The sequence below is a fragment of the Thunnus albacares genome, chromosome 15 (genome assembly GCF_914725855.1).
Source record: "Thunnus albacares chromosome 15, fThuAlb1.1, whole genome shotgun sequence".
Classification (NCBI taxonomy): domain Eukaryota; kingdom Metazoa; phylum Chordata; class Actinopteri; order Scombriformes; family Scombridae; genus Thunnus; species Thunnus albacares.
Window position 1 is genome coordinate 27,044,057 of NC_058120.1, and position 27,924 is coordinate 27,071,980.

The 27,924-nt window shown below is 42.2% G+C and overlaps 1 protein-coding gene across 12 annotated transcripts in view; it reads left to right on the top strand.

Moving 5' to 3' along the window:
- syne2b (spectrin repeat containing, nuclear envelope 2b) overlaps nucleotides 1-27,924 on the top strand; it is a 160,036-nt gene that overhangs the window by 17,645 nt on the left and 114,467 nt on the right. For 10 of the 12 annotated variants that reach the window (XM_044374145.1, XM_044374144.1, XM_044374149.1 and 7 more), the window contains exons 8-46: nucleotides 328-428; nucleotides 1,495-1,584; nucleotides 3,700-3,813; nucleotides 4,016-4,153; nucleotides 4,342-4,506; nucleotides 4,756-4,868; nucleotides 5,426-5,594; nucleotides 6,166-6,262; nucleotides 6,482-6,681; nucleotides 7,435-7,599; nucleotides 9,407-9,547; nucleotides 9,925-10,026; nucleotides 10,884-11,057; nucleotides 11,224-11,382; nucleotides 11,658-15,077; nucleotides 15,452-15,586; nucleotides 16,756-16,949; nucleotides 17,245-17,326; nucleotides 17,524-17,624; nucleotides 17,748-17,868; nucleotides 18,022-18,321; nucleotides 18,848-19,443; nucleotides 19,760-19,915; nucleotides 20,093-20,243; nucleotides 20,579-20,737; nucleotides 21,435-21,602; nucleotides 21,772-21,873; nucleotides 22,044-22,244; nucleotides 22,396-22,603; nucleotides 22,935-23,047; nucleotides 23,175-23,377; nucleotides 23,599-23,706; nucleotides 24,282-24,561; nucleotides 25,229-25,558; nucleotides 25,674-26,003; nucleotides 26,119-26,448; nucleotides 26,564-26,893; nucleotides 27,009-27,338; nucleotides 27,452-27,781. In XM_044374145.1, the coding sequence (XP_044230080.1) occupies nucleotides 328-428; nucleotides 1,495-1,584; nucleotides 3,700-3,813; nucleotides 4,016-4,153; nucleotides 4,342-4,506; nucleotides 4,756-4,868; nucleotides 5,426-5,594; nucleotides 6,166-6,262; nucleotides 6,482-6,681; nucleotides 7,435-7,599; nucleotides 9,407-9,547; nucleotides 9,925-10,026; nucleotides 10,884-11,057; nucleotides 11,224-11,382; nucleotides 11,658-15,077; nucleotides 15,452-15,586; nucleotides 16,756-16,949; nucleotides 17,245-17,326; nucleotides 17,524-17,624; nucleotides 17,748-17,868; nucleotides 18,022-18,321; nucleotides 18,848-19,443; nucleotides 19,760-19,915; nucleotides 20,093-20,243; nucleotides 20,579-20,737; nucleotides 21,435-21,602; nucleotides 21,772-21,873; nucleotides 22,044-22,244; nucleotides 22,396-22,603; nucleotides 22,935-23,047; nucleotides 23,175-23,377; nucleotides 23,599-23,706; nucleotides 24,282-24,561; nucleotides 25,229-25,558; nucleotides 25,674-26,003; nucleotides 26,119-26,448; nucleotides 26,564-26,893; nucleotides 27,009-27,338; nucleotides 27,452-27,781 (10,706 nt within the window). The remainder of the gene's footprint in view (nucleotides 1-327; nucleotides 429-1,494; nucleotides 1,585-3,699; nucleotides 3,814-4,015; nucleotides 4,154-4,341; nucleotides 4,507-4,755; nucleotides 4,869-5,425; nucleotides 5,595-6,165; nucleotides 6,263-6,481; nucleotides 6,682-7,434; nucleotides 7,600-9,406; nucleotides 9,548-9,924; nucleotides 10,027-10,883; nucleotides 11,058-11,223; nucleotides 11,383-11,657; nucleotides 15,078-15,451; nucleotides 15,587-16,755; nucleotides 16,950-17,244; nucleotides 17,327-17,523; nucleotides 17,625-17,747; nucleotides 17,869-18,021; nucleotides 18,322-18,847; nucleotides 19,444-19,759; nucleotides 19,916-20,092; nucleotides 20,244-20,578; nucleotides 20,738-21,434; nucleotides 21,603-21,771; nucleotides 21,874-22,043; nucleotides 22,245-22,395; nucleotides 22,604-22,934; nucleotides 23,048-23,174; nucleotides 23,378-23,598; nucleotides 23,707-24,281; nucleotides 24,562-25,228; nucleotides 25,559-25,673; nucleotides 26,004-26,118; nucleotides 26,449-26,563; nucleotides 26,894-27,008; nucleotides 27,339-27,451; nucleotides 27,782-27,924) is intronic. The other 2 variants (XM_044374156.1, XM_044374157.1) reach the window with 2 other exon arrangements.

The following is a 27,924-nucleotide window of genomic DNA, read 5'->3' on the forward strand; positions in this document are numbered from 1 at the left end:
TTAATGTGTGCAGATCAGTGTTGTGACTGAACCATGCCCAGCGAGCCTGAGGGCGGGTGGGATGACGATCTGACAGTCTGCTGACTCGCTCGCTGGTTGTTTTGCTTCAGTCTTAGATAAAACCCTCGCTTGTTTCACTTCGCTCTGCCTGTTAGCTTATTAATTTTTATCAGCCGGACGCCATAAAGACAGACAATTAACACCTTTATATCTCCGATTTTAATATCAAACTTGAGGAGAGCAGGAGGAAGACTGCCGATTATGTTAGTCTAAACCTTTCGGCAGTAGTGTAGAGACTGATCATGGAGGATTGTGATGTCGATGCAGATGTGGATGTCCGAGACCCTGATGAGAAGTCCATCATGACGTACGTGGCCCAGTTCCTGCAGTACTCCAGAGACCAGCCGGTGCTCGAGGAAGAAATGCAGGTCAGTATCATATTCTATGCAAACGCTGAGCAATATATTGCACCATTTCACATTGCTGCAACGCTTGCAGGAAAGTTTTAATGTCACTTGACCACATGTAAACGGATATTTCCCCTCTCCATTTTTAAAAAAGAATTTGTGTGCACATGACTTTATTAAATATCTCTGCACACACGAGAACGCAACAATGACTACAAACAATTAAAGAAACACGCCGTGCCAGCAGGTAGCGATAAATCCTACAGCTGTGCAGAGTCAACAACAGGAATGAAGGTTAAAAACTTGAGTTTTGAGAAAAGTGAGATTTTTAGACTCCTGGGTTACATTTAAAATATGTTTCAGCAGAATTTTTGTGGCTATATTATTTTTTATAACTAGTCTGAAATGTAGTCATTGAAATACTGTTAAAACAACAGTTATATGTATCAAAAACCTCCACTTTCCAAGCTAATTTTCCCCAGTTTTAATATTTAACTTCTCCAATCTGTGTGTTTGCTTCAGTCTGATTGATACTTTTGAAGCTGTTGCCAAGATCAATTTTTGAATTTAAAGATGATTATATATGTATATATATATATATGTGTCATGTGTACAGATGTTTAGTTGGGATCCTTTAAACTAAGTCATCAAAGGCTTGTTGTAAAGAACATAAACCAGAGGCAGGGTATTTTCCAGTAGAACAATAAATGTATTATTCTTAACTATTATTTTATAACTCATGTGGTGCAAACAGTCTTGTAAACACTGGAGTCTGCTTTCTAATGTTGTATATATAATGATAACTGTTTCTTTCCCCAGATGCACTTTTTGTGGAGTTTGCAAACTGGCCAGTATTTATGCAAATACAGTTATTTATGAGAGGTTGATGTTAGCCTCTGATTCATTACACAGTTGCAGTGAAATGAGTTACGACATTTTGTAAATTCAGTATTTTATGTGCTTTATCCAAATTGTATTGTATCTTTCCACTAAAATATTTTGTTTTTGGGTTGGGATTTCTCTCCTTTGTGGCCTCCTCTCCTCTCCTCTCCTCTCTTCTCTTCTCCTCTTTTCCTTCCCCTCACAGACACAATACCTGACTCCTTCTCAATCTCCTTCTCCTATCAACTTGCCTGTTCACTACACTCCTGCTGTTTCCGCTTCACCTCTGCGACAGGTAGACCTGACCCTCACGATCCACCTCCGTTTTATGTCTCACCTTTCATCCACCTACTAACCTTCCTGTTACTCCAGCACACTCTGGACTCAATAATAAGTGATGACAGCATAAATCTCTCCATGAAGTCTTAGTAGCACCTCTTGATGATATGTTGGCTTAACACAAAGACTAAAAATAGGGGGAAACAGCTAGTTTCAGTAAGCAATAAGCATTTTATTTCCCAAAATGTTTGTGTGAGTTCATCAGTGCCACAACGCCCTACCGCTGCTGTAATGCTTTAAAATTAGGAGTTGGCTACTGGTACGGATTCCTCCATGTCAATAGTCTGTTTATTGTTGGTACAATATTATAAGGCAAGATCACATGATCAAATTCAAATACTTTTAAAATACAAGTTTTTGCTTGGAGGTGATTTTTTTAGGTTAAAATGTTTAGGTTTAGGCACAAAAAACACTTGGTTAGGGTTAGAGAGAGATCATGGTTTGGGGGTTAGGGTTAGGGGTTAGGGTTAGGGTTAGGGGTTAGGGTCAGGGGTTAGGGTTAAGACAATAAAATGCTCTAAAAATGTCCTGCACTAAAATGCTTGATGTGATGGTAAAAAATGTCTAGTTCTTAGCCTACAAGACCGGCAAGCTACAAGTATGGCAATAAATTCCGGAAAGCCGTCCCGTACCAATAGAACAAACCGCTATCTCCGCTGAAAACCAGTCCAGACCAGCAGCCTGTGGACGACTGGTGCAGGAATCCCGTTCCGTGTCAATCGTCGGTAAATTATTGTGCTGGTTCCGTAGTCGTAGCCGGCGCCTTCAAAACGAACGGATGTTTTTCTCAGCTCATGCCGTGTGTTTGGAAATCCTCTGGCTTGCTAGTTTGGATTTGGCAGCATCATTACTGCCGTGTCACACAGCGTAAATCAGCCACACCAAAACCTTTATAGCACCCGCAAATGACTATTTATTTTTATTGTTGAAGATCTCATAAAGACATGGCGCTGCAGCTACTTCAAGCAAAAATCCAGCCGCTAAAAGCCAAGATTAACTTCAAATCACATGGTGGTTAAAACAGCAAGACTGATCACGCAGAATTGGACTAGTTTGCCTTGTTTTCTGGGAACAGATCCAAAGCCACAGGGAGGGTGTGTTTCTCTGCCTCCCATGAGATGAATAAAACGCTTCACGGGGCGACTCTGCAGTGCAGCAATTCCTTCCACTGAGTTCCCTGCTGCTGTCGCCTGTCACAGAACTCATGACGGATCAGTCATGGTCAGCTCAGGTTTCTGACGAGATATCAGCGAGTTTAGACGTGGCTGCTGTAGACATTTGAGATTTCATGTCGGTGTTATTTCAAAACTTGCCGTGTCTGTGCGCAGATTTGTTGCACAGAAGTTCAAATTTGAGAAAGAAATCTGTAAAATACATCTAAATGTCCTGGATCTTGCCGCTACACACGGTATTCTTTATATGGTGTGCACATACAACAACATATAACGTTGCAGTTTACAGTGGGAGGAGGATAAAAGGAGGCTGTGCACATGTTCCCATCCTCTTTAGGATAAAAACACCTTGTAGCCAAAACAAACCTCAGTAATTGCTGGGTTTTCCTCTGTGCACAGGCTTACTCACCAAACTAGAAAGAATTTGGCACACCACTCTCTTGTGTAAAATATCTCATGACTGGAGTCGGTGCCTTGTGGGAAAACATTTCGATTAGTCTGTATCGCCTTTGTTAACATCATTTTTAGCACTGAGTAGAATATTATGTATGTAAATAAGTCCTTTTTCACAGTGTATTCATTCGGTTGCCGTCTAGTTTGTCTCAGATGTCAAAGATGATAATATAGGACGACTGTTATGCTGTTTTCATGGGTTCAGAGAAGATGGATAAAAGCTTTCTTGATCACATGGTTGAGGGACTACAGGTGTTCTTCAATTGCATTAGAGCAGAGTAATTGTCATAATATATATATATATATATATATATATATATATATATATATATAAAGGCCTTTAATGTACAGGCAAGATCCATCTATCTATCTAAATCAAACCACATATACAGTATCTTATCACAACAAATACTGACAAATGATGCAACATTGCTCTACGTTGCCAGGTGACGCCTGATCGCAAGGCGCAGGAAGTGACATGCTGGCTGGTTCAGGCCTACGACGAGCTGCTGGAGGGATGGGACTCTACAGAGGGAGAGAGCTACTCCGAGAGATACAGTGTAGGTTCCCATCAAGATACATTAAGTATCTCCAGTCTTTATTGCTAATGCTATTGTTAGCTTATTTCTACTTAATGTTTAATGTTGTGCTTGTTGTGTTATCAATATGTTGGTTGGTTTCTCAGTACTTTGTTGTATAAATTTGAATCCTTCATTTATTTGTCCTGTTTAAGTGACTTTGATGATTTTTTCTGTCTCTCAGGTGTTTCAGACGTTTCTGGTGTCCTTCAACGAGCAGCGACGTCCCATCATGCCTTTGCTGACGGCGATGAGACGAACTTCGAAACTGAGCGAGGAGCAGCGGGCGCTCAGAGAGGCGTGGGACACCCTGACGGAAAAGGTCAGTTCCACTCAAATCTCTGGTCCTATCCATCCTTAAAAAAAATGTACATATAGTAAACATAAATGGATCCACCTCTCTGTTATATGCTTCTTTACACATTACTTGTAGCTTTTTGCAATTTAATGTAAAACAGTGAGTTTCCTTGTAATGAAATGCATTAACTTGACTTTCTTTCACGTCTTTAGCTACGTGAATACAGAATCGAGTTAGATATGAGTCTCCCAGCCCCCCTGGACGCGGTGGCGCGCTGGCTGTTGAGAGCGGAGGGGGTCCTGACTGAGGAGCAGGGCGACCCTCAGGACCACGGCCGGGCTGCTGACGAAGCCAGAGAGAAACAGGAACTACTCAAAGTGAGTATTTACTTCATTCAACCATAAACTATTAAAGTGGTTTAAACTGTTCTTCTTCCTCAAGAAACCCACCTCAGGCAGGATTCTTCACATTAAAGAACAAAAAAATGCTTTTAAACTGGGAAATGAGGCTGTATCTGGAATAAAAATGCCTTAACACCCTTGTTCCTTGTAAGGTGTTAAATTACAGACTTCTGTGGACAGACAGTTGGATATGCATGTGAATGTGCTCACTGCTGTGTGCTACAGGTTTGCCTGGAGGAGATGCCCCAGCAGCTGAAGACCTTCCAGGCCTTCCAGAACCTGGACGAGTACGGAAACATGCTGGTTCCTACGGACAAGATGGATGAGCTGAAGAGGAGGTGAGGGTTTCTTCTTCCCAGGAGGTGGACTGTGTGTGTTCTTGTACAGTACTTGTGCACATGTGTGAAATCGTATCTACTGTGCATGGAGTTAAATGTTCTAGAAATACATCTAATGTCATGACCTTCAGCTGGAGATAATCAAAGCTGTTGTTCAAATGCTGATAAAAACATCTGCAACAGTTACAGCGCAAGACACAAAAGTGTTTCGGTTGAATGACACATGAACAAAATGATCCAAGAAAAGCAAAATTAACTTTTACACTGGTGATTATGCTGTTATATTTAAGCCATGAATCATGGAAATGTGATGAGATTTCCAGGCCACATTTATGTCATTATACATATGATTACATTTCAAGTTGTTCAGCAGGAAGTTTGTTGTCTTTCTTAAGTGGAATCTATTTCTTTCAATTCCTTAAGGACTTTTTTTTTCATCTCACTTCCACAGTTTCCCTGCTTCTGTCCAATTTCTGTCCATTTTTTGTATTAGTCATATATTTTTTTTTTTGCAGTTCTTAAAAGTTTATCTCACTGTCTCAACCTTTCTTCACCAGGTTCACTAGTGTAAGAGTGACCGCTAAGTACCACGGGATCAAGCTGGAGTACCGAGAGCAACGCCACACCGTTTTGGATCTGTTGGGGCAGATCAGGACCAAGCTCCGGGTCTGGAAGAGGCCTTATATATCCCCAGAGGCCGTCAGGGTGCTGCTGCAGGAATGGCATGTGAGTATTTGTTCAGATTTGGCATCTTAATAATGGGAGTGTTTTAAAGGAAGTAATATTTTGGCCCTTTACACATTATATGATATATTTCGGGTAAAAGTATACTAATAGATAGAGAGGAAAGTATAATTGTATCATGGAAATTTGGTACAGACATTGATGAACCCCAGAGGATGAATCCAAATGACTTTGGAGATGCCCTGACTTTACCTTTAACGCCAAACATGAGGTCAATATTTCAACTTATTTCCCACAGTTCATGTAAGGATGGCTCAGAAACTGACAAAAAAAAACTACTGTAACAGTCCATACTTATGTTAGCATGTTTAGCTTTGAGGTATGTGCCATGCTAGCATTAATAATGCCAAGGTGCTAATTTTAATGCTAAACATACTAATGCTTACAACAGTATTAGGAAGTTGTGCATTTAGCATCTGACAGCTGAGGAGGAAAACCATACAGCAAATAAACTATTTTGATGTATTTTACATTTTTTTTACCCCGATAGTGGAAATGATGCAAAGAAAGTAAAGTCATCTCTCATTTTTTTCGTCATTTTGTCATTTCACAGGAGCTGGTAAACACGCAGGAGCTGCCTTCTATGTTGGATGCAGCCCTTCATAAGTTGAAGCAGGATTCTGAGAAATATTCAAGCAAATCTGCTCTTGGTAAGTGTTCTGGGACTGCGTGACTGATGTATAAAATTCCTTCAGTTTGACTCCTTTTCGTCCAACTGATTAAAGAATGTTGCCGTTCAGCACTTTTTCCTTAACTGTGAACGGAGCAGACAACATCTGTTTTGCTCCTTGCAGCTGGATTGACACTTCACTTCGAGCGATCAGGCCCAGTTTACAGATTGACTGACTTGTTTGTCTCTTGCTCTTTAGCTGCAGACTACCGCCACGTCAGTCAGCAGGTGAAGCAGCTGCAGGAGGACACGGCCACAGTTTTGGAGGAGGTAACTGCAGCCAAGAGCTCTATGGGACGGGTGCTGTCCACCTGGGATTCCTACAGCGACTGCCTCAGCTCCATGCAGGCGTGGATGGAGCAAGGCTCTGCAACACACAGCCACGGCCACAGACCAGAGGTATTATAAACATGTCCTCTATAAACAGTGCAGTCATAGAGGACATGAATGCCGTGGTAATGGTGGTTATCTTTACTCGTGTCATCACTGGCTCTCTGCACAAAGCTGATCTTTTATTTTATTCATGTTGTGTGGGGCGGAGCAGCAAGGAGACAGGGATAGAATAAGAATAAAGTATTTATTTTGAAGGCTGGGGAAAGGGAATGCAGGCCTGGGGAAGCTTGGGCAGACAACTAGGAAACTGGGGCTGAAAGCTGGGAACCAGGAGTTGAGCCGCAGCCTTGCACTGGAAGGTGGGAACCTGGGGCTGAAGAGGTAGCCTGGAAACTAGGACTTGGGCTTGAACTGGAAGCTGGGAAGTGTGGGGGTCCAGCATAGAGAAGCTTAATCATGTGGCAGAGATAATGCCATTGACTCAATTGTTATGAATAACCAAAAATAGGGGAAAAAAATCATTTTTGAAACTGAAAGAAGGAGGAAATCTGGTCAAAGTAAAAGATGACATCAGCTATTTTGTTTACTTGGCAGCAAGAGATTTATTTATTGTTGTTCTTTTGCTCCACTGACTGAAACTTAACTAAACTAATGAGGTTATTCCTGCCTCCAGAGCAGTTCTGTGTTTGGAGGAATATTTGTGTAGATGCATGCTGCTAAAATGTATCAGAAAATCAATACATTATGATATATCAATAACATATAATCACATTTTCCTGTCTCTCGATGAAGACTATTATTTTTCATGTTTTAATGAAGGTGACGTCTGAGTCTCTGGCTGAGTGGGGCTCCCGGCAGGCTCATCTGAACGAGATGGGTAACTTCCTGATGGAGTCGACCGACCCTCAGACCAGCAGGAGTCTGGCGGAGGAGCTGCGCAGACTTAACATGCAGTGGGCCGAGTTCGTCAAGAGACACACGTTTGTAAGTTACCAAACGAGGAAAACCTGGTGAAAAACAGCAAATCATATGTTCTTTGATCAATACCATTTGTTTTTGCTGACATCTTTACCATAAATACCCAGTTATTTTTCTGTTTCTAAACAAACCACTGTTTCCATTTATGACACTGTAAAACTGTTGTGTAATTATTGTTCACTAGAGGATTCATAGATAGATCGATAGATAGACTGACTGTAGGTTGATTATACTGCTATTGGCCACAAGAATTATGAGATGCAGAGTTAATTTACATGAAATAAGGCTGCAAATAATGATTATAATTATGATTATTTAAATGTCACATCCATCAGTTACTATTTTCAATCGTTTTCTCTGTAACATGTCAAAAAAATAGTAACAGAAAGGCACCTCATGAGTCCGAGGTGACGTATTCACATTGCTTGTTTTGTCCGACCAACAGTCCTAAACTGTCCAAAACAAAAAAAAGAGTAATACAAACAATAATAAAAAACAGAAATGCAACCAATTTGCACTTTTGAGAAGCTGAGAACCAGTAAATAGTGCACATTAAGGACTTAGTGTTTTATCATTGACATGAATGCTCTGCAGATAATAATAATAATGATAATAATAATAATAATAATAAGCTTTACTAATAGAGCACCTTTCATGACATAAAATGCAGCTCAAAGTGCTTTACAAAAGAAATATAAAACATATATACATATATATATACACATTATATATACATATGCACATACACATAGATACATACACAAACACACATACACACATACACACATATCACATACATACATATATATATATATGTGTGTGTATATACAGATATACACACACATACATGTATATATACACTCATTCACATACATACGCATTAAAACGGGATAAATATCAATTAAGACATAGTAAAAGAGTAAAAGAGAATTCTGGAAAAGGGATAAAATCATAGAGGTAAAACAAAATCAATTAAAGATGAAGTATAGATGATGTATGTATCTACAGTTTATACTGTTCTCATATATCTAACTCTCTCTGCAGGGCTTTTTCTTTATCAGGACGAGCGTCTTTGTTGTCCTAATGTGTTGGCCTAGTTTCTCCTGTTTTTATAAGGGGGCAGGTGACTTGGGTTTGGGTAACTTTATCTCTCAGGTGATTGGAATTGAAGCAATGATTGTCACGGCTGTGGCTCAGGAGGTAGAGCGGGTCGTCCACTAATCGGAAGATCGACCTCCAGTCCACATGCCGATGTGTACTCGGGCAAGACACTTAACCTCAAATTGCTCAGTGTATGAATGTGTGTGAATGGTTAGTTTCCTCTGATGGGCCCCTGTACCCATTCAGTGTATGAATATGGGTGAATGTGATTCATAGTGTAAAAAAGCGCTTTGAGTGGTCGGAAGACTAGAAAGGTGCTATACAAGTACAGTCCATTTACCATTTACATTGTTATAATTATTCCCAAGCTGTAATATTAAGGAGTGGCCTCAAGATGACTTTACAGTTTGTGTGGAGGCAATTATAAGTGCACGGCTTTCATCATGCCGTTTCATTGTTTTCTCAGGTTGCATAATAGACAGCTGTATTGTTCACACTGTGGTATTAAATACAGGCCCATTAAAATGCTGGGAGTACATCTGATAAACACAAACTATGATATTATCTTCAAAATCAGTCCAAACACATTTCTAGTAAAAGCAAGTTGTTACTTTTTTACAAGCTTTTGTTGTTTGTCTCATTGGTGCAGGTTTTTTTGCAGGTTTTTTGTAATCTTTTTGTTATTTAACCTCTTTTCTTGTGCTTTTTCCAGGACAGCGTGGCTGAGCCCAGTGCTGATGCCCAGGCCAGACCTGAGGACCTACAAGCTATAATCAGAGAAGCCACTCTTATTCTCAAAGAGCCTCTGGAGACGATGGCAGGTCCTCTACGTACCTACAGGAAAAGAATACAGGTAGGACTAATGGATGAGTAAATCACACGTTGACAGACTGGAGTAGAGTCAAAGCTGTTCTGAACTTTTAGCTCTCTCAACTTGTGACTTTGACTCAGCTCTAAGCAGAACATAAACATTAAATGTACAACTTTAAGGGAATTTCAGAGGAACAGTCCTGTATTCACATAGTGGAGTCTCTTTTCATGCTTATGATGCTTATGACATAAAATACTGATTCAAAGGGTAATTTTGTATGGTTTTACAAGATTAGTTACAAGATTAATCAATTAGCCTGTCAAGTGTTGAGTGATCATCTTATACACTGTTACAACCATATTACTTTAAATGTCCAGATATGTTTCTCTTGTGTTAACTGTTTGCTTTTTGCCCTTCAGTTTATAATGAGGAAGATAAAAGAAGTGGATCTGGAGGCTCTGGCTCCCTCCCCAGAATGCCCAATGGATCAATTACAGAGACTGAAGCTAGCTATACCTGAAGTATGGACATTTCCTTCCCCTTTTATTCTCTTCATAAAATATCTACCAAATATAAGACAAACTCCCTTTCACGTCTTTTACAAAAGACTTTTTTTTTGAAGTTGCAACACATTTTCACACTAGTCCTGATTGGAAATTTTCCCTGACATACTATTAATCCAAGAAGAAAAGAGTCCTCGTCCTTGAATCCTTTCCCCTCATTAAAGTGAAATAAAGCTATTAAAGCAGAATGTAAATCCCATATTTGTGTGGCTTGTCTATCAGTTACATATTCACATTCTTTCCTGTCAGTCTCATGGAAACTGTCAAAATCATTTTCTCCAGTAGTTATCTGTAGTTATTCTTCAGACTGCCTTTTTGTTTTTTTGAGTTCCTCGTTATCTGTGATAGTACTAATTCTTGGCTGCTTGATAGAGGATTCAGCCCATGGTCTGTTTCTGAAGTAAAGACGTCAGAAGATGCTTTGGACTTTTTCATTTTCACTCATAAATGTATTTCCAAAGCACGTTACACGAGGTATCAGAAACTCCTGCAAGTGACACTGGTCTAACGAAACACTTCCAGAGCCAGCTAACTCTAACAGACTCACTTTAAATGGACCTGAGGACACTTGTTAGCCAAGCAAACTTAAGGCTTCAAACAACCCACAATGCAACACTGGTACTCTCTCCATTCAAAACGAATATCTAATATTGTGAACATGTAATTGTCTAGTTCTCAAATATAAGACGACCCTCAAGTAATTTTCCAGAAATTCTTATATTCAGGCTTATATGGTAATTCATACAGTACATAATTGTTGAATTGTGTATGTAGGTTTGCCTGTTTGTTACCATCCATGCTCTTGTTGTCGCCAGGTAATGCAGACCCTGTGTGAGGCAGAACAGGTGTGTGCAGAGCTGCAGCACAGTGTGTCGGGCCTGGACAGTCGCTTGGCTGAACTTCTGCACTGGGAGAGGGAAGCCAGGGAGCTCTACCAGCTGCTGAGGGCCGCAGAGCGACAGCAGCAGGGCCAGGACCCAAGAGCCAGGGTGAGATGATACACAGAAAAGGGAGATTGTTGTGATGTGACTGTATATCCAAATTGCGGTTATTGTGAAATAGTAACAGCTTCAGTAACAAGCTTATTTCATAAAGAAACCAGAATGCTTATTTGGGGAATTGTCAATAGGTATTAGACACTATTTATTCCTGCAGGTCCTGATTTCCCGTGGCCTACAGCTGGAGGGTCAAGTTGTGACAGAGGAGCAGGACCTTCAGGTGATGGTGATGACAAATCAGAAGAGTTCTCCTATCCAGTACCTCCATGCATCCGCTATGCAGGACCGAGTGCGAGCTGCTGTTGCTCAGTCACAGGCCAGTTGTCTTTTTATTATTGACTAACCACTGAGTTTGACATGTTCTGTTCTTGAGACAAAAGGAAACGAGAAGGGGGTTAGGGGTTTTGTTTTCATTCTCATTCCTTCATCTGGTCCATTCAAAGACATTTTTAGGAACAGAGGCTTAAAACAATCACAGCTCCTCCATGAATCAAGTCAAGCTCCATTTATCCCAATCTGTCAACACTTATTGTCATGTAATACAATATATTACCAGGTCAGTTTTTGTAATGTCAATGATTCCAATTCCAGGAAGCAGTAGGTATGCTGAGCAGCATAGGAGCCAGAAGAGACAGAAGTAGAAGCCCCCCAGAAGGACCTCCATCAAAAATCTTTATCAAGGCTAAAGACAAACCTCAACATCTGAGAGAGGCGGACACCACGGAGCCAACTCAGGAGCCCGAAACACCAGACGTTTCTCATCAATATCAGGAAACTATTGTGCCAAAGATAGTGGTGCAGGAATACAGAGACGAACAAATGACTTCTCCTCCATTGCCATATAGCTATGCACAAGCTGTGACACAGACTAGGACAAAGTCGCCTCCAGAAGGCCAGGCTGAGGCCTACACAGTGACTACTGCAGAGACTAAGGAGCAAGTATTGATACAGCAACAACAGCTGCAGCAGCAAGAACAACTTGACACACAAATGGAAAAAGAGCTAAAACACCAAGAACCCAAGCAGAAGCCACCACAAGAAGTAGTGCAGGAACTGATGCCTAAACAACCACAACAGCAGCAGAAGCAAGAACAAGAACAGGTGGAGCAACAGCAGGTAGAAATGCATCAATATCAAGCTCAAGAGCACGTGGTCACACATATACAGGTTGATACACAAGTTAAACAGACACCTGAGACCCATGTGCAGAGTTCACCCCAACAACCAGCACCAAAGAAACCTCTAAGCACCAAAGAACTTCAAAGCAGAAAGGCTCAGGCCATGAAGAACCGGCCCTGGCTTCAGAAACAAGGCTTAGGAGAGCATAAAACTCCAGCTCCAAAGGCAGACCAGGACTCCACTCAGAAACCAGTCCAGACTACACAGCCTGAGGCACATGCTAAGGCTCCTAAACAACCACAAAAACAGCAAAAGAAGCAACAAACACAAACACAGAAGCCTAAAAATCTAGAGCAGCAGCAAAAACAACTTCCGAAACAACAGCAAAAGCAACAGGAAGAATTGCTGCAGCATCAACAACTACAGGAACAACAAAAACAACCACCGCCTATTGTAAAACAGGAACAACCAGATTCAGACACAAAGGCTAAATCCAAGACTGCAACTATGGTTCAGCCTCACCCACAAACAAAGGCTCAAAGTCAGTCACAATCTCAAACTATGGTTGAATCTAAATCTCAGGCAGTGGTTCAAGTGCAGGTGCAGTCCACAAGTGTGTCCCACACCTCTACAGACAGTCAGCAACAACTGAAGACCATCTCACAAACCACAGTGAGCCAAGGTCAATCACAGACGCAAGTTCCTCCACAGCCCCATGGCCCTGTGATTACACAGTTATCGACCCAGACACAGCCACAACCACAGCTCCAGCCCCAAGGTCCAGTTCAGTTGCAGACACGCACCCCAGCTGGGCCTCAGCTGTCTATGCAGCCACAGGGACAGCTCCAAGCTGTTGCCCCTGGCCAAGCTGTGGCTCAAGTGCAGGCATGGGCTCAAGTCAGACCTTCATCTCCAATGCAGAGCCAAATTCAGCCTCCTTTGCCATCCTACATGCAGCTTCGTAGTCATCCACAGTCATGGGCCCCTGTCAGACCACCCTCCCCTAAACCACCTATACAAACTCAGGCCAAAACTCACACTCAGTCAATAACCATGGCTCAAACCCATGTCCAAGCAATGGCTGATCCTCAAACTCATGCTCAGTCAATCTTGCAATCTCAAAGCCAACCTCAGTCCATGGCCCAGGTTCAGACTCATCCTCAGTCAATGGTCCGGGGTCAAACCTATCCTCAGCCAAATATCCAGCCTCAAATCCATGCTCAGTCCATGTCCCAGGCTCAAACCCATGTTCAGCGTATGCCCCAGCCTCATACCAATGTTCAACAAATGACACAGCCTCTAATGCATACTCAACCAATGGCTAAATCCCAAGTTCCAACTGCCCAGTCTCAAACCCTTGCCCAGCCACTGGCCCAAACAAGTCGTACCCAAACTTTGACTCAACATCAAACTCAAGCTCAACCTGTTGTCCAACCTCAGCGTCATTCTCATCCTATGACTCAGTATCAAACACATCCTCAGCCCGCAGCCCAGCACCCAGGCCATGTTTCCCAGGGCCAACTGCAAACTTGGACTCAAGTCAGAACCTCATCCCCAATGCCTATCCAGCGTCCACAGGCTACGGCACAACCCCAGCTCTACCCCCAGGGTTACTCCCAGGCTCACTCTCCATCCCAAGTTCCACAGTCTCAGGGTTATCCAACAGCTCAGGCTGTACCACAGTGGGCCCAAGCTAGGCCCCAGCAAGGACCTCAAATGGGGCCCCCTGGGTATTCTCACATGGGGCCATCATATACTCAGCCTCAGTTGCAGCAACAAACACAAACCCAACTTTGGGCTCAAGCACAAACCCAAATGAGGCCCCAGAGTCCCATGCAACAACAGCCTCAGATGAGCGCTTATAATATCCATACCCAGACACAAAAAGGCCAAGTTCAGCAACAGACCTGGATGCAGGCACCGTCACATCTCCAGCCCCAGCCTTATCCCCAGGTCCAGCAATATTCACAGGCTGAGCATCAGTCCCAAACTCAGCATCACCCTCAGCCTCATATCCAAGCTCAAATACCTCCTCAATCACAAACACCACACCATCCTCAGCGTCCTGCACAGCTCCAGCTCCAACCTCAGCTGCAGGCTCAGTCCCAAACATACATTCAGACACAGCCATCTGCACAATCAAATCTGCTGGCCCAGACTCAGCAGCCTCAGCTCAAGCCTCAGTTCCAGCAGCCACCTCCACAAACCAAACCTCAGGCCCAGCTACAACCACAGCTGGAAATTCAGGCACCAACTCAGTCAAAAGGTGAATCACAGCCACAACCCAAACAATTGGTCCCATTAGCACTACAACCTGAAGTTAAATCACCAACTGAACCTAAGGTTCAGTCACCAACCCAACCCAAAGCTGAAACGCTGTCACAACCCATACCTGAGCCCCAGTTACCACCACAACCCAAAGATCAGTCACCAACCAAACCTGAGGCCGAATCACCACCACAACCCAAACCAGAAGCCCAGATAGCACCACAACCCGAGGCTCAATCACCAACCCAACCCAATGCTGAGTCACTGCCACAATCCAAGCCTCAATCACCCCCACAAGCCAGCATCCAGACCCAACCACTTCCACAGTCAACACCTCAAACCCAGTCTCCTCTGCAACCCAAACCTCAACAGCCGCAAACCATTCTCCTCTCCCAGGTCAATGTGTTGCCTCAGGCCCAGGCTGACTCACCAGACCTCTGCATTAAACCTCTGGCCCTGGCCCAGGCACCTCCCCAGGCCTACACAGAGGCTTACGCCAAGGCCCAAGCTTTGGCCAGGAACGGCTTTGAGGAGGCCAAGCACTGCCTGCAGGAGCACATCCTGGAAGCCATCAATGTCTTCAAAGACAAACGTATATCAGCTGATCAAGCATCAGTGAAAGAGGTAAACATAAATACTGATAATCACTTCTGTAATATCAGTCTTACTAACCTCAAGTAGTATTTTCATTCAAGTAGATATATTCTTTAATGCTCTCCATTGCCAGATGATGTAACAGTTAAAACCGCATAGATGGTTATTCTTTCTTGAAAAAAAAATCCTATGGCACAGGAGATGAACATTGCATATTTCTGGCAATAGACTGAGAAACTGTGCTGTAATAACTTTTAAAGAGGAAATATTTACAAAAATAATACACAAAATATACCAAAATGAGCACACTACTTATCTTTTTTTTCTTATTTCAGTTGTTTGTAACAAATCAACCGATTTGCAAGGATCCAATCTGCTCATTAAATATGTGCCTTTCCCCTCAGGAGACTCTAAGGGCCCTGGATCCAGAGTTGCTGGAGGAGTTCCTGAGAGCAGCCGAGGGCATGGAGGCCTTCTGTACCCCTTCACAGCTCAGTGACATGGAGTTCTTCACCCAGTCTGTCAGGTCACAGTGGGAGGTAGGACACAAACTCACTTGATATGGGAGTTTGGTGTTAATGCGTGGTATTTTAATTGCTATTCATAGTGGAGCAGTAACATATGTTAATTCTAATGAGGCTTTATTGTGTTATTTGAGGTTTGACTGTGCAAGATAATTGCTTGTGCATGTCTTTAAACCAAAAATGTGCTACTGTTGGAACATTTTTCTGCCTTTGTCAGCTTTTTGGAAATATGAATGCCAGCAAACTGTTTATTTGTATGCATATAAAGCATGCACATAAAGAATTAATGTCATTAAATTTTTATTGAATTCTATGTTCTAACATGTCATGTGGTTTTTCTTAATCCATTTTATTTGATCACCCAGGCTGTGAGAGCTGAGATCTCAGGCTTTTTGCAACAATTACGGTTTGACGTAACAAGGAAACACTTTAACACAGTTGCCCTGCAGTGTGAGATGAATTTACGCTGCCAATTACGAAACCAAGCCCAGGTAGCTAAATCACTAGAGCTAAACTCTTGGCAGGTGTGGTTTGGTGGATAGATAAGCAGCCAAATTATCTGCTTTGCATATCTTACTTTTTTCTTCCTCCTTCTTTGAATGCCTCGAAGGAGACTCTGAGACTGGGACATGGTAATTGTGATACTTCATTCTGGTTGCATTTCTAAGAGACTGCTGTTTTTATTGGAGTGTGTTTTTACAGTACCGTAAAAGACAAATTATTGCCTTCACAGTAGTTTAACAGAAAAACAGACAAACAACCAGTCATAACCAACAAAGTAACATAAATATATTAATTTAAATTAATTTCTCAGAAGTTATATAATATAAGCAACACAGTATAGATGACATTACATTTTTAGTAAAAGAAAAAACAGCATTCTTTTATTATCTGTGCTGTATACCTGTTGGCTGCTACCATCTGGGGGATTGCTTGCATGTTGCGGTATGCCTGTTAAGCTGTCTGAACTAAAAATGAGAAATAAATTTATTTTAATTTATTTTATTAATATTAGATTCAAATAAACAGGTGGGTTAAAAATTATATTGTAAGTCTCTATAGATTTTGTAAAATATTTTGAAAAAAAAAAAAGTAGGACATTTATAGTATTAATCCGCTGGTTGCAAATGTAATTATTAATATGCCTGTTTGCTCACTGTTTTTGTTGTGTCAACATTCACCAGGCTTGCTTCTCAGCGGACGGCAGCCTTGCCCAGGCAGAGCAGCACCTGGAGGCCTTGAATGAGCTGTGTGACACGCTAAGCCCTGAGGATGCTCACCGCCTGGCCCAGACTCAGCTGAGGGAATGTGAGAAGAGACTGGCTGCCATCCAGCGTCAGTTCAGCGGAGACCAAGACGCACCACTCCCTGATACAAGGTGAGATATGATAAATAGTGAAAACAGCAAGCAATGAGCAGCCCCCTCAAAAGTTGTACTTTCTAAATCTGCGGTTAAATCACTTATATATATGTTTGGAGATAAAGATGGACCATTTGTCCTCTACAATGCCATTTATTCAACAGAAAACCATTTTAGTTGAATTTTGGGTCATGAAGTTCTTCAAACTGTGAAATCTTCCAGCTCCTGTTGTGGCTGTTTAAAGACAGATGTTGTCTTGTGCAGCACTTCAGATAAAATGTTAAAATCATCATTATCATTTCTGTTTTTGCAGGATTCCTGTCGTCTTCGGTGAAGATCTGACCCCCAAAAAGGAGCCTACAGGACCAAGTGACAAACCTCAGGTCACAGCTGAGGTCTGACTCTCTCCCATAGAAACTATGCACCGTCTAGATAAAACTCAACAAGTGGAATTCATTTAAATCTTTAAACTGTTTTCATCCAGGGAAATTTTGCAGACCATGCTAGAACTTCTAACTACCAGTTTCCTTGATTCCAGCTGATCACTGAGCAACGCCATGCAGATAACATACTATATATTATTCTTCTTTAGGTGTCTCAAGTGACAGTGAAGACAGTCACTGTGGAGAGGAGGGAGGTTGAAAAGCAGACATCTGTAGAGGAAGAAGTCAACAAAAAGGAGGTTTTAGAAAGGTAAACTGAATTTAGAGCAGTCTAGGCTTCTTGATAAGCTAACATGACACACAGTGTTGTCAAACCTGTTTGGAGATTAATATATTCAATGTCTCTGTTTGTTTTAACTTATAAAATCTCCAGATATGAGAATTGTAAAAGGACTCTGCAAGCCCAGCTGGCTAAAAATGAGCAGAGCATCAAAGATGTTCCCTCGGACTCCATCTCTCTTAAAGGCTTGCACACACGGCTCCAGGAAATACAGGTACAACATAAGTTTGCGTGTATCAGGGACTTAAATATTAAATACATATTGGAAGATTGTTTCAGTGTCAGGAGTTCACATTTGTTCTTATGTTTAATAAGCAAACAAATCCCCATGATATGCAAGTAGTTTTGAGTTGAACTCCTTTCTCAGTCTTTGAGGCAGGAAACAGAGTCCCTGTGGTCGGAGTATGCAAACCACTGCTCCCAGTATTCCCAATTGAGCAGGAACAATGGTCTGGAGCAGGAGAAGGTGGAGCTGAATGAGCAGTGGCGCAGCCAACAGTCCAACCTTCAGAGGAGAGGCAGCTCGCTGGGTTCCGCCCTCAGACAGATCGACTCCACTGAGAACCACATGGTGGACTTCACCGATCGTCTGGACCGCTACTTGAGGCAACCCAAAGACATCACCGGCTTCACACTGTCCAATACCAACATGCTGAAAGACATCAAGGTCTGCTGTCAGCCATGAGTACCTTTCTTTTCTGTTTAATTTAGTCAAATCGCACAAAAATTATCCATCCAATCATAGATATTTAGGGACCCCTCCCTGAGGCCCATATTAAGTAAGTGTTGAGAAGAGAGCAGCCTGTATTATCAAAATTAACAAGTAGGAAAACCATTGTGGTCACCAGATGGGATGCTTTAAATGCAGCGGTGAAAAGATACATGTGCAAATATCAATTATAGATATTCATATAAAGGTTACCAGCCTTAATAGCTAAAGAATGAATTTGCACTTGTTCTTTTTGTGTGTTTGATTATTTGCAGTTTGTGATAAAGACTAAAGGTGTATTCGGACTGAATCTGAAGTGTTCATTGACTGTATTGAATAACAGACTGCAAAAACAGTCCGGTGGTTAAATTTGCACCATTAAAGGCAGGCAAAAACTTGCTTTGTGTTCAGTCTGGATGCATCTTAACACTAAAATGTATAAACCCAATTAACACATGTGGTATTTAAACTCCTTTTGCCTCAGGAACTTGATGACAATATCCAGAGTGAATTGGACCAGCTGTCCCGTCTGGACCCTGAATCCAGCAACCTGGACCCCAGAGACTGCTTCCCTCTGTCCCGTGAGGTCAGGACCCACAGAACCAGCCTGGATCAGCTCCGACAGCAGGTCCGGAAGAGTGAAGCGGCCGCTCGCGCCCTTGACCGCTTCCTCATGTCACTTCGCACTGTAGATGAAGATATCTCTGGAGTCCAGGGTGCCCCCTGCAGTGATGCTGTGGTGCTGCAAGAGTGCCGATCCAAGCTGGGTCTGATCAGACAGAGCATTGACAGTCTGAAAGACAAGGCGCCTCAGCTGGATCTGCTCCTGCAGGGGGCCAGGCTGACAGTCACCAGGGATGGTGTTCCAGCGTCCTGCCTGGACATGGTGAGTGCCCTGCTGAGGAAGCTGGAGGAGGCTGACAGTGGGCTTGTTGGCCAGCAGAAGAGCCTCAAGAAGGAGACTCACAGTAAGTCCCTGGGCCTGAGGAAGAGGACGCTGCTGGGGGAGCTGAACAAGCTGCAGGATACCATTGAAAGTCGAGGCCTGAAGGAGCCCACCATGCCTGCTGTGCAACAGAGGTGTGTGTTGAGTGTCTGCTATGCTTTTGATATCATTGTTTAATTGGATTTCTTCAGGTTTAAGGTTTATTTCGCGTTTTTTTAAATGTGTTTACTCTTTTCCCTTGCTGTTTGTGTTTTTGATTACATATTTTCCATTAAAGTGTGTTGTGTGAAAAGTCATACTGTGAACCAGAGTTGTTCTACTGCATGCACACACAGATATCTCTTAAAATATTGATCTATCATGTATATCTAGTATCTTAATACATTTCTGAGAAGGAGAAAAGCCTGAATTCCAAAAATGATCTTGTAACAATAATCTTGTATTTTTCAGGCTTCGTGTCCTGTCAGATTTGGAGGGTCAGCTGCAGGCTCAGAACTCAGAGCTCCAGAGCCTCCGTGAACTACAAGAGGAGCAAGAAGGAGGAGAAAACCCCCTTCAGGAGCTGGAGACTCAGTATGAGGAGACTCAGAGTGCTTTGACTGACAGGTAGGTTAGACAGGAGGAGCATGTTCAGTACACTGGCCACCTCATAATCATGTGTTTACTAAAAATAGTGTCAGTTTTTTATTCAGTTTTGTTTAGACGGTTGACAGACACTGTTGGCTGTCAGAGGATACGCGTACATCCCCTTAAATCCCTTCTGTTATCTTCCTCGTCCTGCAGGAAGCAGCAGTGCAGCGTCCTGGTGGAGCTGCTGAAGAAGTTCCAGAGCTGTCGAAGCCACCTGAGCAACACCATGCAGAGAGCAGAGCAGACCATCAGTGATCAGGCCTCCTACATGGGCAAGGACAACCTGCAGAGAAGTATAACCAAGGTGAGTCCACAACATTATTTTTACGCTGTCTACAAAATAATACTTTCTTTATATAATAGTATAACAATGTAAAGTGTTCAGTGCTTTAAACAGCTTAAGATCATGAATAAAAAGCATTTAAACATTTATACATATAAGACCACAAATATACACAACATGATATAGATAAATAGATTTTAAATTTTGTCTCAATTGTTTAAATAAATGGAAATACAAACACACACACAAACACATATACAGTAATTATAATGAACCAGTAGATGGCAGACATATTCTAGAATAAGATCACAGTGTGTTCAGGTGTGTTGTAAGTTCACATGTGTACATTTGTGCAGGTCCATGATATTAAGGAGGAGCTGAGCGGCCTCGGGGAGCGTATGGAAGAGATGAGAGGTGTTTGCAGGCAGCTGCAGTCCCAACTGAAGAAGTTCCCAGACTGCAGCGAGACTCCGTTCGAGGCAGAGGCTGACACAATGATGGACAGCTGGCTGGATGTAAGCACTTATGTGGGGAAGTTTATCCAGATCTGTAGATGGAGAGATTTTAAAGTTTTGAAACAACTGGGACATGAAATGTAGCAAACAGGCCTTGAGAGTCAGATAATGTAGTATGGTGTGATTGAAGCTTTGTTTAGAAACTCTAAAGACTAATAACAGTGATCATGTTTTCAGTCTCTGGAGAATAGTTCTGTGTAAGGAAGATGCCACTGAGCATGTGCAGGAAGGTCAGTTCCATTAGCTTCATTAGCTTGTTGTGCTACACATCACAACGTCTTATAGAATAGAAAACATATAGAAAATCATCAGCCATATCCTTTAATAAAGTACATACAATTAAAAGTACATACAATGAATTTCTGTTGTGTGCATTACAGATGATTTTCTTGCAGTTGTAATCCAGTAAATTGGTGGATCCACCAGCAGCAGTATTAGTATTATTGTATAAACGTGACTAATCGTAATTACTCTGTAAATGCTTGTGGGGCATCACTCTGAAAATGCTTGGCTGCACCTGCTGAGATAGTGGTATCTCTAGCCTACTGCCTCTGAGAAATATTAGAGATAAAACTAAAAGCTGTCAAAAAAGTTTCTAAAAAAGGACATAAGTCTAATTTTGGGAAGACGGGAAAATGGGAAGATCAGATTCGGCTAAACTGAACTGACGATCGATTGTTTTTTGGTGCTTTTGCAGGTGACTGAGAAGACCGACGCGTACATGGATAACCTCCGGGTGGCACTGGAGGTGTGGGAGAAGCAGCTGATTATGGGGGGAGAGGTAGACAGCTGGGCAGGAGCCAAACTGGTCCTGTTCTCAGAGAGCCATCCCTTCAATAACGAGCAGCAAGTACTCGCCATGAGGGTAAGATTCCCATAGAAGCTTCACATATATCCTCAGCCGCACCCAACAAGTGTATTCTTATGTGATAGGGATGCAAAATCTTCAGTTAGGTTGATTACATCTCCAGTTTATGTGATCTACAGTATATTTATAATATAAGAGTTTTACTAAACTTTGTAATATTTTGTAGGATGAGATCCAGGCCAATGAGGAGAACATTGAGCATTTCCACAAGAAGTCTGTAGAAATCCAGCAAATGCTGCAGACTCAGGAGGCTCCACTGGAGCTGCAGGTGAGTATCCTTTCTGCTTTTATTATTATTAACATAAACTGATATGAGTGATCCACATTCAATACTTTAGTGCTCTTGGTTTCACTTCTTTTACAGTGTCTGTGTCCTTATTACAGTGTTTTATTCTACTCTACCCTGCTTGTCTCCCTTCTCTTCTCTGCATCTTCCAGGTGATGGAAACCCAGCTGAGGAAGAGGATGGAGCAGGTGAAGGAGCTGTTTACCGACTGCACTGATGTCTTTGAGGAGCTGATAGCTGTGAAGAAACACCTGGCCGAGAAGATGGAGGAGTGCCAGTCAGCTATAGAGAATATCCAGTGTTCTCTCAGTAAGGTCGATGCTTCAGAACCAAACGTGGAAACCAAGATTCAGGTGACTGATGTTGCCACTCACTTTGGTTTAATCCTTTATTCTGGAGACTTACTGTTGTATTTTAGCTTCTGTATCTGTAAAGGATGTTCCACATTGGCGAATTTGACCCTCACTGTCTGATTTTCACTGTTGTATCTCTCGTCCTCACCAGGATCTGTGTGATGATCTGGAGGCTCAGGAGGAGCAGGCTGAGGCCGTGCTGAAGGAGGTGGGTTTGGTTTCCAGTGTGGCTAGTCCTCAGGTGCTGGAGGCGCTCTCAGTGGACTGCAGCAGACTGAAGGAGGCCATCTCCCGCACCAAGGACATGATCCATCTGAAGAGAGAGGAGAGGGACAAGGGCCTGCTGAAGGTTATCAAAGGTTCGTGTTTGAAGTTGTGTCAGCTTTCGTTGCTTTTAGTTTAGTATCCTGTGGAAAGTGACAGGAAGTATTGTGGAGATAAGTGATGATATATAATAAAGTTGTGTTGTCTATTGTGATTTTTGATTACTTATTGTGTTTATTTTCTTAGTGACAATAATTTCCATAATGAAATATGAAACAAAAGATGGAAATTTAACCAGAAAATTTATTTTTTGTCCTTTTTTCCATATAAATTGTACTCATCTTTTATTTATCTTACATTTTGGATATTTTATTCCTGTTTATAGTAAATTGTGATTATAATAATATTATAATTTTTTTTCCCTAGATGAAAGACAGTCATTTGAGGAATGGTTCCAGGACTTGCAGCTGGCCGTCAATGAGTGTTTTGAGAACCCTGAGAGCAGAACATTTGTGGAAACATATCTGCAAAGACTCACTGTAAGTGGACAGATGATTGGAGAGGTAGATACTGTATATATGACCCCAGGCTCCAGTGCTGTCCAGTTATGACTGAGATGTAAATATAAGATGGGTAGATCCTTACAGTTGCTCTTCTGTCCATCAGAGTTTCTTAAAATCTAAGGATGCAGAGAGACGTTTGGACCAGCTGAGAGGTCAGCTGGAGAGAGGCAGCGAGCAGATTCCTCCTCAGCAGCTCTCTGAGCTCACAGACTGGCTGAAGGAGCAGCAGGAGGAGGTGGCCACATTCAGAACTCACTGCCACAACAGGCAGACACAAATGGAGTCTCTCCTCAGCGACTTGAACAGGTAAATGCTTCCTTGGTTCCCTCAACAGCACCACTGCAAATAAATTTCCGTTTATGCAAAAAAAAAAAACATTTAGCTGTAAATCCATTCTGTTAAAAAACACATAAGCATAAAAATCTGGACTTTTTGTTCAGGAATCTCACAATTTGGAGTAAAATGATGAGTGTGATTGTAACCATTAAGTGAACCTTGTTTCTTGATGTGTGTCATTTGTTCTCTAGTCTACAGAAGCAACACAATAGCCTCTGTGAGTGGCTGCAGAGCAGAGAAAAACAATCCGTGGAGTCAGACAAAGTCAAACATCTTCTGAAAGACCTTCAGGACGAGAGGTGATCTCTAATATTCGCACAACCAAGACTGGATATAATGCAGTCAACAGCAGTACAAATAATACCATTAGAAAACATAGGTATTAATACACAGAAGTGAACATTTCATGTGTAATTCTAAAAAACTAAAAATACAAATACATTTTAGTAGGTTTTTGTGGGGAAGTATAATATTGGACGTAATATTCCAGTGTTATTTCACAACAAAAAATACAAATACAACAAAAAAAATACAACCAAAGCTATATTAAACTTCAGCCAAGAAATGCAAGGATTAAATTTAACTTTAGCCTATAAAACATTTACCATACTGCAGTTACCACATGTTGACATATTAACATATCTGTAATAAGCCAGAATTAGCTGAAAATATTTCCTTACCATTGTAATGAATGGGTTGTAGAATTTGATTACCTACTTGCAGTATCTTCAGTAACTTTGTGTTCATAGACTCCATATTTAAAGAAAGCTAAATTGCCAAAAACTAAAAAATGAGGCTTAAAATTCAACAAACCAAGACATCATATGCTATTTTTTTTCTTTCTGCTTTTTATATGTCTCTTTCTATGTCACAGTCAAAGAGCTGACACCCTCAGTGAACTGTTAGCATCAGTACGCAGACAAGGCGTCAGAGCTGACAGCATCCTGAAGGAAGGAGACAACCTGATACAGCGCTACCAAAACCTGGAGTCCAAGCTACAGAAGCAGGCAGAGGCCCAGAGCGCCCTGGAGGGAGAGTTTGAGAAGTTTAATACCCAGGCTGAGAGCACCAGGACCTGGCTCAAAGACCTCCTGCAACCCCTCACCTCTCTTGGCAGAGATTCCCAGACAGAAGAGATGAAACAAAAAGCACAGGTCAGTGAAAGGAGTTTAAACCCAATATGACCGACATCAGTATATGAAGATATTAAAAAATCTAGCCTTTGAACAAATTGTACTGTTTTTTTTCCCTCTTTCTGGTTTCTTAGAACCAAAAACATATCTTTTTAGTGTAGATTTTCTTATTAAAATGTCCAAATTTATAAGCTAATCTGCATGTACCAGGACAGAAAAAAAAGACAAGAACAAGAGGGGAACACACTGATGAGACAAAATTCGACCTAGCCAGTCTCACACAGAGTTAATATGTTATTAATCTCTCTCTCTTTCATGTATTCATTTTAGCCTGTTAGCATACTGTCAGGCTTAATCTCAAATCTCAAAATTCAGTTGTTAGTTTTAGAGGTATCTCTACATGAACTGAATTGTTGGACAAGAACAAAATTGAACTTGTTGGTTGCATGAGATGAAAAATCAGGATACCACCAAAGTTATTAGAATTCATCCTCTGGGGGCCGTAAATGTCTGACCAAAATTTCATGTCAGTCCATCCAAGACTTAGTTGCAATATCTCAATCTTAGACAAAACTGTTTGACCAACAGACTGACATAAATTTGCAATTCCTAGAGCCACACTGCTAACATGTCTAAAAATATTTTTCTTCCCAAACGTTTTCATAATTACTCCCTTTTTTGACACCAGGCCATCCTGAGTTCCAAACCTGAGGGAGACTCTAAGGTGAACAACCTGAGAAGACAAAGCCAGACTCTATGTGAGCACAAAGACCTGGAGGAGAGCAAGAAACAAGAAGTCCAGCAGTCAGTCAAGGATACAGAGGAGCAGTGGAGGAGAGTCCTGCAGACTGCTGAGGAGGCTGTCAACAAGGCAGAGACACAAGAACTTTTAGACAAAGAACTGGACGCTTTCAAAACACAGAATGAAAGTGTCCAGTCCTGGATCAGAGGCCGGGATCAGAACCTGCAGTCTCTTGGTGGTCACATGCAAGTTGAAGAAAAGCTACAGATTGCACAAGTGAGTTTAGAATGATTGTTGAAGGTTTCAGTGTGTTGTAGAGAATGTCATGTGAACACTTGTTTATGAAGATCAAGGCAAAGTATTCATCTAAAGGGATATTTGTTCTCTCTAGGCTACTCTGAACTCCAAGGCTGATGGAGAATCAAAGCTCCAGGACCTGAAGGGACGATGCCAGAGTCTATGTGACAACCAGGACTTGGATGAATGCCGGAGACGAGAGGTTCAGGAAGCAGTGAGACACACAGAGGAGCAGTGGAGGACAGTCCTGCATGTTGCTGAGCAGGCTCTCAACAAGACAGAGACGAAAGTGCTTTTAGACAAAGATCTGGATGCTTTCAAAACCCAGAATGAAAGTGTCCGGTCCTGGATCAGAGACCAGGATCAGAACCTCCAGTCTCTTGGTGGTCACATGCAAGTTGAGGAAAAGCTACAGATTGCACAAGTGAGTTAGGAATGATTGTTGAAGGTTTCAGTGTGTTGTAGAGAATGTCTTGTGAATGCTTGTTTTAGAAGATCAAGGCAAAGTTGTCACCTAAAAGGATATTTGTTCTCTTTAGGCTACTCTGAACTCCAAGGCTGATGGAGAATCAAAGCTCCAGGACCTGAAGGGACGATGCCAGAGTCTATGTGACAACCAGGACTTGGATGAACACCAGAGACGAGAGGTTCAGGAAGCAGTGAGACACACAGAGGAGCAGTGGAGGACAGTCCTGCATGTTGCTGAGCAGGCTCTCAACAAGACAGAGACACAGAAACTTTTAGACAAAGATCTGGACGCTTTCAAAACCCAGAATGAAAGCGTCCAGTCCTGGATCAGAGACCAGAATCAGAACCTGCAGTCTCTTGATGGTCACATGCAAGTTGAAGAAAAGCTACAGATTGCACAAGTGAGTTTAGAATGATTGTTGAAGGTTGTGGTGTGTTGTAGAGAATGTCTTGTGAACACTTGTTTTTGAAGATCAAGGCAAAGTGGTCACCTAAAGGGATATTTGTTCTCTTTAGGCTACTCTGAGCTCCAAGCTTGACGGAGAATCAAAGCTCCAGGACCTGAAGGGACGATGCCAGAGTCTATGTGACAATAAGGACTTGGATGAACACCAGAGACAAGAGGTTCAGGAAGCAGTGAGACACACAGAGGAGCAGTGGAGGACAGTCCTGCAGGTTGCTGAGGAGGCTCTCAACAAGACAGAGACACAGAAACTTTTAGACAAAGACCTGGACGCTTTCAAAACCCAGAATGAAAGTGTCCAGTCCTGGATCAGAGACCTGGATCAGAACCTGCAGTCTCTTGATGGTCACATGCAAGTTGAAGAAAAGCGACAGATTGCACAAGTGAGTTAGGAATGATTTTTGAAGGTTGTAGTGTGTTGTAGAGAATGTCTTGTGAACACTTGTTTATGAAGATCAAGACAAATTGGTCACCGAAAGGCATATTTTTTCTCTTTAGGCTACTCTGAACTCCAAGCCTGACGGAGAATCAAAGCTCCAGGACCTGAAGGGACGATGCCAGAGTCTATGTGATAACCAGGACTTGGATGAATGCCGGAGACGAGAGGTTCAAGAAGCAGTGAGACACACAGAGGAGCAGTGGAGGACAGTCCTGCACGTTGCTGAGGAGGCTCTAAACAAGGCAGAGACACAAGAACTTTTAGACAAAGACCTGGACGCTTTCAAAACCCAGAATGAAAGCATCCAGTCCTGGATCAGAGACCTGGATCAGAACCTGCAGTCTCTTGGTGGTCACATGCAAGTTGAAGAAAAGCTACAGATTGCACAAGTGAGTTTAGAATGATTGTTGAATGTTGCAGTGTTGTAGAGAACGTCTTGTGAACACTTGTTTTTGAAGATCAAGGCAAAGTGGTCACCTAAAGGGATATTTGTTCTCTTTAGGCTATCCTGAACTCCAAGCCTGACGGAGAATCAAAGCTTGAGGACCTGAAGGGACGCTGCCAGAGTCTGTGTGACAACCTGGACTTGGATGAATGCCGGAGACGAGAGGTTCAAGAAGCAGTGAGACACACTCAGGAGCAGTGGAGGACAGTCCTGCATGTTGCCAAGGAGGTTGTCAACCATGCAGAGACCGAAGCCACCACTGAAAGAGAATTTGTTGCCTTCAAGAGCAACAATGAAAGCATCCAGTCCTGGATCAGAGAGCAGAAGCAGAAGCTGTTGTCCCTTGGTGGTCATGTGCCGTTTGAAGAAAGGTTAAAGACTGCACAGGTGAGTTTATAAGTAAGGATTGGATTGAAAGTCTCAAGTAGTAAAGCGTCTGTAATCAGAAAGTACGATTTGGTTTCAGTGTTGTATTTTTGTGAAAGTTCTTGTCACTTTTCCTTTTTTTAAATATTTTAACTTTTATTGGT